The sequence below is a fragment of the Chrysochloris asiatica genome, unplaced genomic scaffold (assembly GCF_000296735.1).
Source record: "Chrysochloris asiatica unplaced genomic scaffold, ChrAsi1.0 scaffold00002, whole genome shotgun sequence".
Taxonomy (NCBI): Eukaryota; Metazoa; Chordata; class Mammalia; order Afrosoricida; family Chrysochloridae; genus Chrysochloris; species Chrysochloris asiatica.
The window spans coordinates 11,609,329-11,628,547 of record NW_006408520.1 but is presented as its reverse complement, the minus strand read 5'-3'; the positions used below and the strand labels follow the sequence as shown (position 1 = coordinate 11,628,547).

The 19,219-nt window shown below is 34.3% G+C and overlaps 1 protein-coding gene across 1 annotated transcript in view; it reads right to left on the bottom strand.

The window, feature by feature from the left end:
* DPYD (dihydropyrimidine dehydrogenase) overlaps window positions 1-19,219 on the bottom strand; it is a 1,478,957-nt gene that overhangs the window by 1,088,739 nt on the left and 370,999 nt on the right. The window contains exon 9 of the mRNA XM_006831042.1: window positions 17,701-17,862. Coding sequence (XP_006831105.1) covers window positions 17,701-17,862 — 162 coding nt within the window. The remainder of the gene's footprint in view (window positions 1-17,700; window positions 17,863-19,219) is intronic.

The window sequence follows — 19,219 nt, the reverse complement described above, 5'->3', positions numbered from 1 at the left end:
TGAACTATCTAACTAACTGAATCTTGTACTGTCCAAAATGGAAGCCACACATGACTATCAAAATTTAAATATAACTAATTTTAAGTTAAAAAAAAGTTAAAAGTTCAGTTCCTCCAAAGCTCTGTCCATGTTTCCAGTGTCATACAGAATTAGTGGTTACTGTATAATAGAATATTTATATCACTGAAGAAAGCAGAGTTTCTAAGATTCTAAAACAACAGAAAATGACTTCAAAATCATACGAAATCGAACAATGATGTAAAATAGATAAAAAGTGATGAGATTTTAGTGTTTGATTCCAATATGATGTCTTTATTTACAGTCCACAAAATTACTGTTTCTTATCAGCTATGTTCAACAGCCAACACCCCATATGCCTAATAATCGTTTCTCAAGAGCTGGTATAATAAGCCAGTTTCAGCACACTTTTCGATTTAAGTAGTATGCAAGTGACCATATAAATTTACTTTTATAATTTTTGAGATAATGCCATTATCCATTTCAAATTTTGAGATAAATCAACTCTACTATTGAACTTTTTGTGAATTGGAACAATAAATGATCCTATAAGCTTTTAACGAGTCCTGGTGTGGTGTTGTAGGATAAGCAATGGACTGCTAACTGAGAGGCTTGTGGTTCAAATTCACCAATTGCTCCTTGGAAACCATAAACAGGGTCTTTATAAGTTGGAACCAACTCAGAGGTGGTACTTAACAACGATAATATATGCTTTTTAAAGGGGTCCTGGTGGTGCACTAGTTAAAGTGCCTGGCTGAAATTAAAAAGACTGGTCGTTCAAACTTACCAGCAAGCCCACAACAGAATGGTATGCCAGGCTGTTTCAATGAAGATTTATAGCCTTGAAAACTGTGTGAAGACATTCTACTCTATCCTGTGGGTACCTATGAGTCAGAATCTACTGAACATCAGTGGGTTTATATATTTTCAGTCATAGAGCGTAACTCTTTTTCAATTAAAACACATATGAGAACTTCACACATACACAATATATGTTCTCCATAAAAAAACCTGATTCTGACAAACTCGAAAGAAAAATCCCAAAAAATCCCTAAAAAATCCCTAACATTTGTGTGTGGGATGGAGTGGGGTGTGTTCCTGCATATACATCTAAGTACATTATTGATCTAAGAAATGAAGTCAATTATCTACATTTAAAATTGCCAGTAAGTAATAATAAAGAAAACAACGAACTAAGTTTAAAATAATGAGTTGTGTGATATTATCAGGCAGCTAATACACAGATGTTTTAGTGAAAAAGTTATTTATACTGTTGAGAAAAGAGCGTGCATTAATTTTGTCTGAAAACTTAATAAATTTCTAAAAGTCCCATAATAAACAGGGGTAAAGGTATTTTTTCATTTCCTTTTTAATCTAAATGTGTTTTCTTTGAGATATATGTAATTTAATAAAACCTATATTTTTTGTTGCTGTTAAGTGCCCTCAGGTCAGTTTCTTCTAATAGTGACCCTACATAGGGTTTCTGAGGAGTGGCTGGTGGGATGGAACCTTCAAAATTGCAGTTAGCAGTCCAATGCTTATTCTCTGTTTTCCACACCAGGATTAGGTCTAGTTATTTACAATACAAAAAGTAACATTTGTAGTTAGTTCACTGTTTTTTCATAATGTAATAAAAATTTAGCCAAGACAATTTAACTCTTTAAGTGAGGAAGTATGCCTTTCTTTTAAACAACATTCAGCTATATGTCAGCCCATTAACTAATTTTCTAAAATCTGGTATTTTCTAATCTAAATATTCAACTGCCAAAACAATGCAATAAAGGAAACAAATTTGTCACCTGTCGAGGTCCTATGTCAGGGTCCAGCCTCGACAAGGAAGTGTGGGTGTCATGAAGAAGGGAGATTTGGCAGTGAAAGGGATAGAGAAAGAGAGAGACAAAATATATACAAAAAAGACAGACACACAGATGCAATGCAAGCTGGCAGGTAGGCAGATCTGCAAACATATTGCCTAGCATTGCACACAGAACTCACTCTACCTCAGTCTGTTACTCTCTTTTTTAGGGAGGGATTTGTTACAAAGGAAGGATGTAATTCACAAAGGGAGGATGTGATTCTTTAGATAAGATAGAATACAGAACTGAAATGTGATTAATCATTCAAATCAGGACATAATTATTCACAGGAACAACTTTTAAGATATTTTCATGTTTTTTTTTAACAATCTAACATTTTTATTTTTACAGAAAAAAGGTTCAATCAAGCTGTTATATATTAACTTTTAGGCTTAAATGATCTAGAGCAGCAACATGCAGTTTCTTAAGGATACTTAACATAAAGCAAGGTTCCTGAAAGGAGCCAAGCTGTCTCTGTACACTTTGCAAACTTTTGTTTGTAAGCAAGATCTCAGGCACCTGGCTACATTTATCTATATCTAAAATGCTCCATTGTTCTCAATTATCACATTTCTATATACTTTCAGGAGGAAGGAGGGCATCTGGGTTAAACTGATTATATTCAGAGGCGGTTTAATGGGACTGCCACTATTATCCTCTAATCCAACATTCCCAGAATTTACCATTCCATTTTATTTACAAACCTTGGGTAGTTTTTCTCTAAAAACCTGTTGTCATATTCCCAATATACCTGTTCCTGGCCTTTCTAAATTATCTAAGGGAACTTTTACTGCCTCAGCTCTAAAAAAGGGTTTCAAACCCATTATTGTTCGTGGATATCAAAAGCTCACGCTTTAAGTTAATATCAAACATAACTGAATAACCAAATAAGGTGCAGTTCTGACACTCATCCCAGGTGGCGATCACTTGTTCCTCAAAAAGATTTGTTCCCAGGACTCCACGCACTGCCACCACAGTGGAGGCATTAAGAGAGGCATTGTAAAAGAAACCATTTTCTCAGAAGCTACAATTACTGGAGTTAGAAGCATAGAATGAACAATATTAGGACCAAAGAAAATTATACACAGGTAGCCAACCAGTGAGTTCACAAAAACCAATGAACCTGGGACGTCAGGAGGTCACTTCCTTGGCCCTCAAGGTCCATGGCTTGCTATCCTGAGGAGGGCCTCGGAATTGGATTTTCGCCCATGTCACAGGGCCACTGATCAACCCAGGGTCTGCGTATGCTGACGCCAGCAGTCACCAATATCACAAGCATTATTAAAGCATTTAAAAATTCTTGGAAGGTATACCTAATATATTTTTCCCCACCCGAATAAGGTAAACATTGTATGTTGGGCATTATGTTAAATCTCTATATCTACCATTTCAGTTAGTTCACAAAATAGCCTTATTAGAAATATATTTATCATTTTAATTTCTCAAACAGGGAAGATGAACCAAATCTAATATACTAAGGATTTTTTTCCCAAGCTATTTCACTCCACAGACTGAACTAGAAAATGCTTTCATTGTCTAGTTTTACAATGATTTTTAGTGATCGGAAGTTTATTCTATACCTATCATACTTCAAAAAGAAAAAAAAAAAAATGCATTGAATTATCTTTCCTAAATCTAATATATTTTGTTATATATTCTAGTCAATCTATCAACAATAACAACTTGTTCTTATCCTTATTAAATTAATTCAACAAGCCAATAATCAACCATGAAGTGTCAGAAAAACACTGCATTTATTATATGGTTTCCCACCATGCTATCCTAACACCAGAGAAATTAAGGCACTTAGCTACATTCAGAGATGCATGATTTTGTGATAAACCTAATGTTTCATATTTGTATCTATTATAATGTACTATCTTCTCTACTTTTGTCTTAGTACTTGCAACATTTAGATATGATTTTACTTTTCTTTAACAGTTATTTAACAAATAAGCTGTTACCGTATCAAAGCATGGTGTTGTATAAAACAGTAAAAATGGCCTAGAACTAACCAGGAAAGAGCTAGTTTGGGATGTATCACTAGGTTTGCTGCTTTTCAAATAAACACCAGCTACCAAAATTTCAGCACTCACTGTCTGCTATACCTTTTATTAGGGAATTAGCTTTGTTTTTTGGTCTTTTAATTTGATAACATAGTTTACAGCATAACTTCCCCTATAGATTAGGAATTATTTAGAGGATGTTTCTTCCTTACCTATAATTCTAGGACATGGAGTCCTAATGTTGCAAATGGTTAAGCACTTTGCTGCTAACTAAAAAGTCTGTAGTTCAAACTTACCAAGTGGCTCTGTAGGATAAAGACCTGTCAACCTGCTCCCATAGATATTATAGTCTAGAAAACCCGTTGTCACACGAGGTAATTTGAATTGAAATCTACCAACAGCAATTCCAGGGCACAGTAAATTATCTATCATATATTATACTCCCAACAAAATCTTGACTAATTAAAAAATTCCTCAACTCTAGTGACATGCTTCAACAACTGTGTAACTGTCATGAAAGAACCATAGTTCTTCCTCTGCGAAATCATTTAAAAATAGATTTCCTTTCATAACCAACTTGGAATTCTGACTTTTCACTCATCTGAAAAGTGCATTTCTTTTATGACTCCAACTTCAATTAGTTAGCATTTTCTTCATAATTTTCACATTATTCAGAGGTGAGACATTATTCAGATTTTAGAAATGGAAAGATTGAGACACAAAGAAGACCTAGGCTATCTCCCACAAATCTCACATTTTGGAGACAAAAACAGTGTAATTGATTAATTATTTTATGTTGTTAGATGCCACTGAGCTGGTTCAGACTCACAGTAACCTTAAGTACAAGAGAAGAAAGCACTGCCTGATTCTGTGCTATCCTCACAGTTGTTATTATGCTTAAACCCACTGTTGCAAGGTCTCGGTCACTCCATCTAATTGAAAGCCTTCCCCTTTTACAATGACCCTTTACTTTACCAAGCATAATGTCCTACAGATGGACTCAAGCTTAACAAAGATAGTGAGGATAGTGCAGAGCATGGTGGTGTTTTCTTCTGTTGTGCATAAGGTTGCTATGAATCTGAACCAAATAAATGGTGCCTAGGAATCGGCTGTGAACCACAAGGTTAGTAGTTCGAAACTACCAGCTGCTCCGCGGGACAAGATGAGGCTTTCTGCTCCCATAAAGATTTACAGCCTCAGAAACCCTGTACAGGGTCGATATGGGTCGGAACCGACTTGACGGCACTTAGCAACAACAATAATACATTTTGGGTGACATATATGTATTTTAATTCCTCTTGTGGTTTTGTGGAATAAGCACTGGACTGTGAACCACAATGTCAGCAGTTTGAGCCCACCAGCTGCTCTGTCAGGGAAAGGTAAGGTTTTCTGTCCTGCGAAGATTTAAAGCCACAGAAAGTCTGTACACAGTCGTTGTGAGTCAGAACAAACTTGATGGCACTTAACAACAACAACCTACTAAAATAGTACATAATGAAATGGAAAGTGAATGGTGGGATATTATAACTCTTTCCCAACTATTTTGTATTTATATACGAAGCAGTAACAAAACTAAACTATAGGAAAATAAAGATATTCTTGGAAATTTCAAAAATATCTCAATATTATCTTCACTAGTTGAAAGATTTCTAAAAGAATGGTTGCATTCTATATAGCTCATAAATGAAATGTATTTGGAAAATATTTAACTAGATTTCATTAAAGAACAAAAAAAAATGATTTCTAGAAATTTCTAAATAGCTTTTATTCCACCACTAAAAGTTAATGAGAAATATTAATAAAAATAATACACTAGTATTCCTTTGGCTGGTTCGTTTCTCTGAGTTATTTAATAAGTAGAATGACAGTCTGGTTGGCTTTTGAATGCTTGAATGCAGAACGATTGCTATTTTATGGCTCCAAAAGTAAGTACTCTCAAATTATATGCCTTTTAGGAGACCCTTCTATGTAATTTTCTTTGAAACGTGCTTCCTTTTGTAAAAGAAGGCAAAACAAATCCTGAGTACATATGTTGCACTCATCCTTTGAAAATAAATATACTTGGACTACCTGGCAAACTATCCTCTTCACCACAATTAAACAAAGGAGAGCAAACCGGGGAACTGTGATTCAAATACATCAGGTATAGTGAAAACTTCCTATTAGGGAAAATGTCCAACTATCAAAATTATTAATGTATTAACATTTCTTAAAATGTGTAGCATTTTTATTATATTGATAACGTAGACATTATTTTGCAACATCTCTAATATGGCAAAATATGGTTCAATTTGAAATCAGAATATTCTTGCTATTCCATTTCTACCTCATTTGAGTATTTCTACACACAAGAAATATACCATAGAAAGAAATATACAGACCCTTTCATTAAAAGCTGCCTGTGATATAAGAACAAAAGTCTTACATACACAAATATTAAAACAATGCAATGTATAGCATGCTAGGTTTATTTTCAAGTGTGGTGTTCCTGGAGCACAAGAAGTAAAACACCTATCCTAAAGGGAACTAACAGAGTACTGGTGTGGCGCTAATACTATACAGGGGCACTATGAGTCAAAAATGACTGCACAGCACTTAATAACAACAACAAAAGGAACTAAACTTTTTATAAAGAGGACACTTAAGTAAGCCAAACCCTAAAAACAAACCACAGCAACACAAAACACTGCATTTTCTGGGGGGTGGGGGTCGGGTAAGAATCCTACCCTTCTGTATATCAATCTTAAAATCAGAAGAATAATCACTGCAGAAATTTATTGTGAGAAGTAAAAGAATCAATGATGATAACTTCCTACTATTAATACCTTCTCTTACCAGATAATCTCCAAGGTGCTTAACATCTTCATTTCCAATCTTTAACCATCTTCAAAGTTAGGTATGATTGCTTATTTTGTACACAAATAAAATGATTCACACATTAAAACTCTTACACTATAGTTCATATTCGTGTTATGACATATCATAAACTGCATAATGATTTGAGGCTTCAATTAGATTGAATGGTTTAAATTAGCAGAACATAATTTTAAATCAGAAGTGCTCATATATTGATTATGGGTTACTTATCCAAAACAATACGAGGTTCAAACCAACCAATACTAGCACTTTATTGTCTCCAATATTTACTCATGCTATCCCCTCTACCTTGGATACTCCAGTACCACAAACTTTGCTTCGATAAATTATCTCCCTGGAATCAGATTAAATTTCACTTCTTCAATTCAACTTCCCTTCCCTAGTATACTAACTGTTAGGTTTCCTAGTGACAGGTCCTCAAAGTTCCCTCCCATTCCCCTCTCTCAATACTTCATTGTATTTGCTTGCTTAATCCTCTGTCTTTTTACACCAGGCAGCAAATTCCCTGAGGACTAGGATCATTCCTATCTTGTTCACTGTATCCTTAACACTTAGAATACACTTCCTAATACCTGGCTCATCACTCAGATACGTGTTTAATGCAGAAGTTGGAAACTAAAGCTGACAGGGACCAGACAATCAATTTTCTACCCTACAAATTGTAATGTTACTTTATATCTCAGAGAAAATGAAGTTATCAAGATTTTTGGCCAAGATTATAATTGTATCTTTCTGTATTCATATGACTTTTCTAGAAACTGCAGTAATGATTAATTATAGACCCAATGCTATTTATAAGTTGATTAATAAATTAATAAAAGAACAGTAATTAGGAGGCAGCCATAATTAAAATGTAATGCTTATTATGTTATATGCCAGAAAATCATTTACTAACCTATTTTTAAAAAATCAGCTTTTTGTTTTGTTAATCAGCACTAGTTTTGCTTTTATATTCTATTTCATATGTTACTATTGTTCTCATTTCCTTCCTTCTGCTTGCTGCGAAGCAATACCACCACTCACATTCTACTCCTCCCTCTTACTCCAACAAGGAGCTTCATTTCCAGCTCCTGGTGAAAAAAGATTTTACTTCTTTATACACAATCTTGACATTTTTTTTTTTTCTCTTTCTTTCTTTGATACAGATTTAACCCCATAAACTTTCAGGTGAAGGTTACATGTCACAAACTGTCTTTTAATGTTGTCATCACTGAGCTTTAAATATTTTGCAATTTCTACTGTTATGTTTTCAGTAAGTCATGATTTTCTTACAAATGTGTTTTTTGTGTTTTTAAAATTTTTTTATTATTTTTTCCAAGCATAATTTTTGTTTTTATTTTCATTTTGGCTCGATTTTTATTCTTGGTTTTTAATTTCATTTTGTTGAGAAGAAAAAAGTTTCTATGTAATATATATGCATACAAGGTTAAATAGAAAACGGTAACTACTGGTGGCTCCATTTTCAGCCAAACAGTAGATAAGCATATTGTTGTTGTTGTGAAGAGCCGTCAAGTCGGTTCTAACCCATAGTGACCCTGATAGGGTTTCCAAGGAGAAGCTGGTGAGCTTGAACCACCGACCTTGCAGTTCAAACGACTTTGCAGTCTGGTGCATTAACCCACAGCACCATACCAGGACTCCAGATAAGCATATAGTGGGGACAAAAATACTAGTGACATATGTACACCAAGGAATGGCCAACCATTAGAGACCAAAAAGTCAGCAGAGAGTTATGGACTAAATTCAGAAGGGATGGGAAAAAAAGAAGGGATACAAGTAAGAATTACACATAAGTAGTGGGATAAGTGATACTACTTTGAGGGGATTGCAATCATTGAAATGAAATATATGATTTGTTAAAAGTAAAATTGATGATTTGCTCTATAAACTTTAACTCAATTCACAATTTTTTAAAAAAAAAAGTATTGCTACTAGGGTTCATATATGTATGGACTTATTCCAAATAAAATGTGTTCACACCTGTGTCTGTGACTGGTAGGTGGCAGCCAAAAAGTGTTCTCACAGGAATATTTTCATCTTGGTCTTATTATCTCTGTCATTCAGTTGGTTCCGACTCATAATGATCCTGTATACAATTTCTGAGGCCACACCATCACTACCACTGCCACCAAATCTTTCTCCTGCATTGTTGTTGTTCTTAAGTTTCATCGAGTTGGTTCTAACTCAAAGCGGCCCTGTATAGGGTTTCCCAAGAGTGGCTGGTGAGTTTGAACTGCCAACCATGTGGTTAGCAGTTCCAGTGCGTATCCAACAGTGTCACACCAGGAATCCCACTCTATATTGGTGGTGGTCGTTATGTGGCATCGAATCTGTTCTGATTCATAGTGACCGTGTATAGAGTTTTCTGATGCTGTAAGTCTTTATGGGAGCAGAAAGGCTTATCTTTCTCCCACAAAGTGACTAATAGGCATGAACTGCTGACCTGGGGGTTAGCTGCCCAGCATATAAACTCCTTCCAACTCTGTATCCTTGCTGCTGTAAATAAGTGCTGCGGAGTTGCCTCTGATTCATAGTGACTCTGTTTAGGCTTTCAGAGAAGCGACCTTCCAATTCAAAACGTCCTTACAATCCAGTAATTATCCTACAGTGCCATATGAGGAATCCTACTTTATACTGTTGTTGTTATTGTTAAGTGCCATCAAATAGTTTCTGAAGCTTAGCAACCTTGTATAGGGTTTCTAAGGAGTGGCTGCTGAGCTTGAACCACCAACCTTGCAGTTCAATTACTGGGGTGTTTGTTAAGTGCCAGTCCTTTAAAAATATTGTAATCTTGATTTCTGACATTTACTGGTGCTGAGTCAGTCTAATAGTCATTTAGTTTTAAAGTAATCTGTCTCCTCTTTCTCTAGAAACTCTTAATAATCCCTGTTTATCCCCATATTTCACAATAGTACAACTGTGTGCCCAGGTGAAAGACATCTTCCTTTCTCCTGAAAAAGGTAGCTGCCATAATTGGTTTAAGTATTACTGTTAGAATGATCTTTCTTTCTCAACATCAATAATTCCTTTAGTATACATATTTGAGTCGTCTAAGCTTAACTTCTTTGCTATTCTTTTCATTTCTTTATTTCTCTCCATTCAAGGTGAATTTCTCAGTTTTTATTTTAACTCACCAATGAAATCTGACACTACATGAATTTAAATAGTTACTGAAATGAAAACATCAATATTTTCTACTGACATTTTCATTTCAGTAACTATTTCCAACCCCTTATTTTTCATATCAGGAACTCTGGTAGCATAGTGGTTATGAATCAGGCTGTGAACTGCAAGGCCAACAGTTCAAAACTAACAGCTATTCCATGGGAGAAATATGAGGCTTTCTGCTCCCATAAAGATTTACAGCTTCGGAAATCCTGTACAGGGTCGCTATGAGTCGGCACGGACTCCACAGCACATAACCACCACCATTTTTCATATCAAAGTCAACACTAGTCCCCCTCCCATAATTTTGTATGGCATTTATTGTTATTATTATTTTATAGTCATTTATTTTGAAGTCTTGATTATGGTATGATTTGTTTCATCAGGATTAATTCAGTTGAGTCTTGGTTTTCCCTGATAGTGTTAGCTTTTCTAATATAGTTTTAAACTTTCTGTTATAGATTTAGTCTGAGTGAAATTTCTTTCTTGTTCCATTTGCCCTTGTTATTCCTAGACGACAGATGGTGACATCCACCTGGCAAAACCTCTCACACTCTCTTCCACAACAGAATGGAGTTTTATATTAGAAACTCACAGTTCTCATCCCAAAGAGACATTAGAGATATAGTAAGACCAAGTTACTGTGTCATTAGGCCCATGGAAAACTCACTGTAGAGTTCCCTGACGTCTTTTCTCAATTTTGTAATAAACCAAGAGTCCTTTACAGTAGCTGCACCAACTTTTTTCAAAATTTGACCATGTTTAAGAGAGTTCAGTCCTCCAACTATGCATAATGTTTTGATACTCATTATCCCAAAGGCTAAATTTGCATATGATCAATTGAAGGCCTATTCTACAGTCTGCACCTGCAATGTTTGGCTTCTGACATGGAGCTTTTCTATCATGTCTTCCCAGGCATGTAATCAATTTGATTTCTGTGTATCCATCAGGTGTATGTACATTTAATGTGAATGAATCACAAGAAGTTGGAAGGAATGCAGAGTCATTATACCAAAAAGAAATGGATGATGTTCAACAATTTCAAGAGATAGCACATCAATGGTATCGAAGGAAGAAATCCAAGGAACACTGAAGGCATTGGAAAAGAAAAAGTTTCCAGAAATTGCTGGAATACAAATTGAAATCTTTCAACAAGCTGATGTAGCACTGGAAGCACTCATTCAGCTATGCCAAGAAATTTAGAAGACAGCAACCTGACCAACTGATTGGAAGATATTCATATTTGTGCTCATTCCAAAAAATGGTGATGCAATGGAATGTGGAAATCAATAGATAAAATCAATAGCCCATGAAAGTAAAATTTTGTTAAAGATAATTTAAAAATGCATGCAACAGTATGTATGGTAATGGGTTCATGCCAGATTCAGGAGAGGACATAGAATGAGCGATATCATTGCAGATATCAGATGAATCTTGGATGAAGGCAGAGAACATAAAAAAGAGCCTTACTTGTTCTTTATTGACTATGCAAAGGCTTTCACTGTGTGGATCATGACAAGCTATGGGCAACATTGCAGAGAATCGGTATTCCAGAACATGAGGAACTTGTACATAGACCAAGAGGCAATAATTACCAGACATATTATCAGGAGAGATCAGTCCCTGGAGAAAGACATCATGTTTGGAAAGGGGAGGGTCAGTGAAACAGAGGAAAACCTCCAACAAGATGGACTGGCACAGTAGCAGCAGCATTGATCTCAATCATGACAATGATTTTGAGGCTGGCACAGAACCAAGCAGTGTTTTATTCTGTTTTAAATAAAGTTGGTATGAGTTGGAACCCACTGGATGACACCTAACAACAATAACAACCCCAGAGACGCCAAACTCTCAAGCAGTCTCTGTTTATGGTCCCAATGTCTAGCGGAGAGATGGCCTGATTCTCCTGTTAAAAATTAAAAGTTTCTATAAGATTTCTGCTCCCAGAAGGTATTTATTGTATTTTGTGTTATTATATTTCATGTATCATTATTCTCTACTTTGAGAAAAATGAGGAGTCTAATTTTAATTCATAGGATCAATATTAACTAGTCTTGCCTTTTAAAAGTGACACAGTGTTTTGCAATAATATTCATCATGGGAACTCTTAAAGTGTTAACACTTGAAACAATAAAAGCCTATCCTTCTAAAACTGTAAGTTGCCTATAAAATGCATATATTTAAACTAAAAAAAAATCAAATTTAGAAAGAAAAAAAATGAGTACCAAATAATTATAACATGCAATTATGATAATTTTAAAAGTTAGTGATTCAAAGCTGTACATCATATTTTTATGCTTTAAAACTCTACATACTACTATATAACTTTTTTTGTTGTTGTTATGTGCCATCAAGTCAGTTCAGAATAAAATATTCTGATAAAAATAATCTACTATCAATTATGGTGCCAGCATTGATCATGTTTACTAGACTACTTAAGATTTTTGGAGAAGAATGGTTAATATTTCGTGAAATCAATCAAGACATTATTCCTTTCCATTAATCATTGTATTGAAACCAAAAGGAGAGACACAAATCAAAGTTTAACAGATAATATTTGCATTTGCATTCTGTAGAACAAAATCTCACCAGGATACAAATTATTGCTTTTACATATATGTTATTCATGTATAACTTATTTCTCCCAGAAGTAATTAGACTTTTCCTGCCTCAGGATGAAAAACAAATCCATAAATAATATATTGAGAATACTGATGTTTTTAAAAGTAATAAAAAAAAAATACTAAACTCACTGTCATAAAGTCAATTGCAACTTATAATGACCCTATAGAGGATTTCTTCGAGTCTGCAGGATAATGCGCTGGACTGCATGGTTGGTTTGAACTGCAAAGTCGGTGGTTTCAAACTCACAGCTGCTCATTGGAAACCCTATAAAGGGTCCCTATGAGTTGGAATAGATTTGGAAGCATTTAACAATAACAATAACATGGAGGGTTTCCAAGGCTGTTAATCTTTGTGGGAACAGACAGCCTCATATTTTTCCTAGAGAACCCAGCCTAAAGCAATCTCCAAAATCAAATGATACAAATTACCAATCCCAGGATGCCACTGTAAATGTTTATGCTATATGTAGTTCAGTATGAAATTTCAGTTGTTGACTTTTATTATTTCTTGAGATACGAACATGTTGCTCTGAATTTATATGTTACAACCAATCTACAACAACATTTAATTCTAATCAATGACCAGTCAATATTTCTTAGATTAATTAAATCTTCCCAAGCAGGAGCTTATTAAACTGTATGTTCATACATTCCAGTTTGCCTGGAATAGCACTGGTTTAATATGCACTGCAATAATTATTACTAATTTCTGTTTTCACCATCCAATGTAATGCTATCATTTGATTAACTTATAAAGCATCAGCATGTCACACAGCTACATTATGTTGAAACTCACATTTCAGTTTATGTAAAAATACTCATCTTTTTTTTTTTTTTTTACATGTGGTTTTTATTTAAGGTTTGTTTTTATTCTTCTTGTCTTCACCTTTTTACTTTTTAGAGAGGTTCTAGGATAGAAATGTGTAATTTTAGAGGACATGGACTGCTCTCTTGTTCATTGTGATAAATATTTACATATTTCTCTCAAGTATGTGTTTCAAAGACAAAAGTTTATGGCTTCGAGGCACCTCAATAAGGCAAAGATATGATAGAGGTAAAAATTACAGAACCTTACTGCAGTGAGCATGTTGCTGCATGCAAAAATATTCAAACAAATTAATGTTTAAACAAAATATTAATGTTGCTAAAATTTAATCCTCTGCCATAGAGTCAATTTCTAATCAACGTGACCCTATAAAACAGAGTATAACTTTCCTTAGGGTTTTTGGAACTACACATGTTTATAGGCACTGACTGTATCAGCTTTATCCTGAAAAGCACCTGGTAAATTTGAACCACAGACCGTGTGGTTTACAGCACAATGCTTAATCAACTGTGCCACCAGGACACCTTGGGGTACTTTAAATACGTGTTAAATGTAATTTTCAATGCAGTTTCATAATACCAGCTACTTGAACTGTGTAAGTGTATATTTTTATTAGACTATAAACACTATTGAAATCTATTTGAATTGTGTCTACCCACAATAAAATGTAGAAAACAGTTTTAACCCATTAGAATGATATTACATAGCACTCCTTTCATCCTAAAAAAAGAATCTCATTTTCATATGATAAAGGCCCATAGAGATCTAATAAAATTCTGAGGAAATTAAAAATTTCACAAATAAAAATCTATGAAATATCAAAATAAGTCATAAATCTATAGTAATGAAGACAGTTTGTATCAATTCAAACTGAAAAAAGTAATAAAAGAAAACGCGTCTCCCCCCCCCCCCAAAAAAAAAAGGCATATATGGGATCTTGTTATATGGAATTAGAACTATTACAAATCACTCTGGAAATGACAGACACTCTTGTGTTAACTGACTTTCCATGTTGAACACCCACACCCAGATGCAACATGCAACATATGTGCCTTATATAATTAGAGCTCTGCATCATAATACATACCAAACAGACAGTGGGGAACAACAACAAAAGGGTAAAAAAGAAAAAGTTTTCAAATTTTAACATTCATTGAAAAGTATATATAAATGTATCAATTATGAACTATTTCCTAAGACACAGAAAATATAGACCAGATTTAACAATGAATTAGTGTTTGGCTGGAGAAGGAAGAATAAAGGCCTGCAGTCCGATCTGTAATACTTATTGAATAAAAGCAATTATTAAAATCGTTTAGGAATTATATGGAAAAAGGGTTACATTAATACAAGTAGTGTGAATTAACAGGACAAGAAATGGTTAATAACAAATGAGACAGATGACATTTGGTATTTAGAAAACCAAATCATTTATTTGTTGTTGTTAAGTGCCATCGACTCTATTCCGACCCATAGCGACCCTGAATAGGGTTTCCAAGGAACAGCTGGTAAGCTTGGAATCTCTTGCAGTTCATATGACTTTGCACACTAGGACTCCAAATTTGTTTATTTGGATCCCATCCCTAGATACTCTAGGAAATAATCTAGGAAATGACAACAACTGAGTTACTGTTTTAAAATTCATTTAGTCCACTCCCTTAACCTTTTCTCAATTCAGTGGAAAATAGATCTGTATTTCTTAAAAGCCAAAACTAATCATTTCATTAAATCATAAAAATACATACATTTTTTCATCAAGATGTATTTTGTCTTTAATATTCATGTCAAAAGTAATTGGAGAAAATAATGAAATTTTGCATTTGTATTTTTAACTGACAATATATGGCTCATATATTGTTTATCTTCATAAAAACTTTGAGGTTTGAGTAAATTTAAGTAAGGTACACCCAGGGAGTATAAGACTTTCTAAAATGATTCGCCGTAAGTGATCAATCTTAAAAAAAATAAAAAAGAATGAAAAAATTTTCTAAGTTGTTTCAGTAGGGGATTTTCATTAAGACAAGATAAATATTCTCAGTATAGTGGTTACGAATCGGGCTGCTAATCTCAAAGTCAACAGTTTGAAACAACAAGCAGTTCTGCATAAAGATTAATAGCCTCAGAAACCCTATACAGGGTTGTTATGATTCGGAACCAACTCCACGGCACATCACCACCACTGGTCCTCATTTATGGAATATCTCATTATCTGATATTTCACATATATGACAATAGTGAAAAAACTACTGAACCACTATTTTGTATATTAATTACATACATTTGACAAAAACACACACCAAAGCGTGGGCTAATAGTAATGTTGGCTGAGCTGGTTAAGGTTATGTGTCAACTTGGCTAAGCCATCATTTTCATTTGGCAGCGAAGTAATGATGTCACTTGGCACTTATAAAATGATGAAATGTGGCATTCATGTAACGATGTAGTCATCGGCTACTCTGTGATCTGATTTGGTCATCCCCTTGTTACATAGCGATGATTTTTGTATAACAAACTGGACTTTGGAACCTTATTGCTGTTGTTGTTAAGTGCCATCGAGTCGGTTCCGACCCATAGCGACCCTGTAAGGGTTTCCGAAGGTGTAAATCTTTACGGGAGTAGAAAGCCTCATCTTTCTCCCACGGAGCAGCTGGTAGTTTCGACCAGCTGACCTTAAGGTGCTCAGCCCGATCCGTAACCACTACGCTACCAGAGCATGTCAATAATTAAAGAGTGGGTGTATTTGAAGCAACAGTTATACAAGCTTTCATTGAAACGATGGAAGATACATTCCCAATCTAAATTACTCAGCTCACTTATAATATGAATTGCAGTCCTAACGTATGCATAATTCCTCATTAAACAATAATTATAAAAAGTCTTAAGTGTGGCCACTCTCAAACTTTACTAAGTTAATAATGAATTCTATACAGCTCTGCCTTAAATATTTACAAATACTCTGCTTTGAAGAGGTGGTATGAATTTCATAAAAGCCAATAGAGTTCCCACAGGGATGATGTCCTTTCTCACTCTACTTCTCTTATGTTCAGGTCAGTGACAAACTAACAACATTATTTCATCTAATTTAATTTTGAAGTGTTGTGTTAGTTCATATACATACTTTCTGACCTTTCATTTCTTCTATGTTGTGCAAACTTGCTATGATTTAATGAAGAGACTACAGTCCCCAAAGAAACATGGGGAGGAATTGAAGTGAATCTTCTCAATCAACTAAGGATTTTCTAAGCTTGTAAAGATCATACTTTGAACTGGTGAAGTAAGCCTAGTGCAATTTTGAATTTGGTAAGAAAAGAAATTAAATCCAAGAATTTATTGCAACAACTTACAATCTTAAATTGTTTCTATTTTCTCATTCCCAGGAGTCCTTGCTTAGAATTAACCTGTCAGGAAGCAGGGAGGGAATAACCCTGATTTATTAATAAAAGCAAAGTGAGACTTAAGCTTGAGGGATATTGTGAGACAGGTCCTAAAAGGAAAGAGTATGTTGTGTTTAAGTTGACAAAACCTCATAGGGAAGTCATTAACTAAATATCTAATGTTGACGGGCATTTCATTCGGCTTCCTAGACTTCTGGTCTCTAAGGATCACAAAATCTTACTGTAGCCTCCATATAAGCTGATCGTTTAAATGATGCATGGGAATTAACCTGGTAATTGATCCAAAATAGGAGACCCCAGAGACCACCAAGATGTCCCAGAGAATCAAAGTCACTTACAAAGAATTCTCAAAACAGAAATCCATGACTAAAGATTAGAGAAAATGGTGAAAACAAAGTTTCATATTTGTCATTATAAATCTATAACCAAACAGACCTGTTTGCAATCTGTAAATCTATAAAATCAGCAAATTTTTGTGTAAAAAAAAAACAACCTTACTTTGTTTCAGAATTTAGAGTATTAAAAATACTGATTTTTTATTGCTTCAGGTTGTAAAGAGTAAAAAGAACATAAAGGAAACCATCAGTTTTGCAAGACAGTCTTTTAATAAGGTGGTATCCTTGCCACATTCCAATGTACTGTTACTGAGTATGTTGTATTTTCAGATCTTCTAATTTATAAAACTTTCAGTTAAGGTATTTTTTAATAATCTTCTGGGGTTGTAACTCAATCTGCATATGGTTTTATAAGATTTCATTTTTGTAGCCAAGCCACTGAATAAAAAATTCTGTTTGTTGCACAAAACACTTACACATTAGCTGTGTATCACACTAAAATTGTTGGCTATCAACAAAGTAACAGGAATTAAAATTGCTTTAAAATCTTTATGCATAAGAAGTGGGGGTGAACAAAGAAAAATATATATCTTCATACCTCAGTAGCAAATTGCTGCAATCCACCAATATTAATTGGTCCCTCTTCAGTAGCATATAAATTGCATCCACCTACACAAAGATCAGAGGTTGGACAAACCATCCCACAAGTCAGACCAAGTGGGTTGTCGGAGAAAATCATCTTGGCAGCTCCATAATAGTTCTACATAAAGAAAAGAAAATATTGTTAGATACAAACACTATACCTTAAACCTTCAAATCATTATCAGGATACTATTTCTTCTAATAAGTAATTCAAATGGAAATTCTGATATAAAGAAGATTACAATACTGTTTACCATCAGGAAACCTCAACTAACACACAGCAAAGCACCTACCACTTATATAATAAATGTTCATTATATGGTATATTGGCAATAAACAATTAATCTATTTTTTAAAATTTGTTGTAGAATATATACATGTTCTAGAGGGCAGAAACTTCTATAATTTTCTCTCTCATCACTTCCTTCCCCACATTTGACTATTAGTGAATATTTAATAGTTATTTTGTGCCTTTATTCAATCATTTTGTGGCTTCTACCTAAAAGTCACATTTCTACCCAAGATATTTTGGGATAGGAGTGAAGGACAAAAGTTATATGTGAACAAAGAAGCCTGAACCTACATTTTTGTCTCACAAAATACCCAACAGGTATACAGTTTTTGCTTGGGTAATTCTTTTCAACCATGAAGCTGTCCTCATTTCAAAAAATATTTTCAGGGTACATTTCAAGAACTCTGCACTCTGATATTACTTATTATTGAATAATGCATTCTACTACATAGTAAACTCCATGTAGGCAAGGACATTGGTTCAGTCTTTTTTATAACTACACTTTAGTATGGTATTCAGCCTAGATGATTCCTATTGGTAAAACTGAACTGAATTGTTAAGAGACAGGACAAGCAAGACTTTATCAAAATGCTTTTGATAGGTATCAGTGCTCTGAAAAAATATACCTATGATGTATATAAATATACACACACATTATATATATATATATACAAGCACACAAATATATAAAAACACATGCACATACACTTAATCTATTGGGTCCCAATATGATGAAGCTGTACTTAAGAACACGCTTTTTCATCTTACGTGAACCATACAACTTACTTTGAATGAAAATAAAACTAAGACTTTAACAGATTTTATATCATGACTCAGTTCATAACAAAGAAGGTTACTAGTTGCTGTCAAAATAGCACCAGCTCATGGTGAACTTATGTATGAGCATTGCAGAATAAAACCTTGCCCAGATCTGTGCCATCTTCAGGATCTTTGACGTGTTTGTTGGCAATTAATTTGTCAGTGTCTACGGAGAGCTGAACAGAAAATTTCGAAGATCAGCTCAAGAAGATAAAGCCAAATACTATAATAAAATATGCAAAGATTTGGAATTAGAAAATCAAAAAGGAAGAACAAAGTCAGCATATCTCAAGCAGGGGGAACTGAAGAAAAAATTCAAGCCTCGACTTTTGTTATTGAAAGATTCTCTGGGCAAGTTATTGAA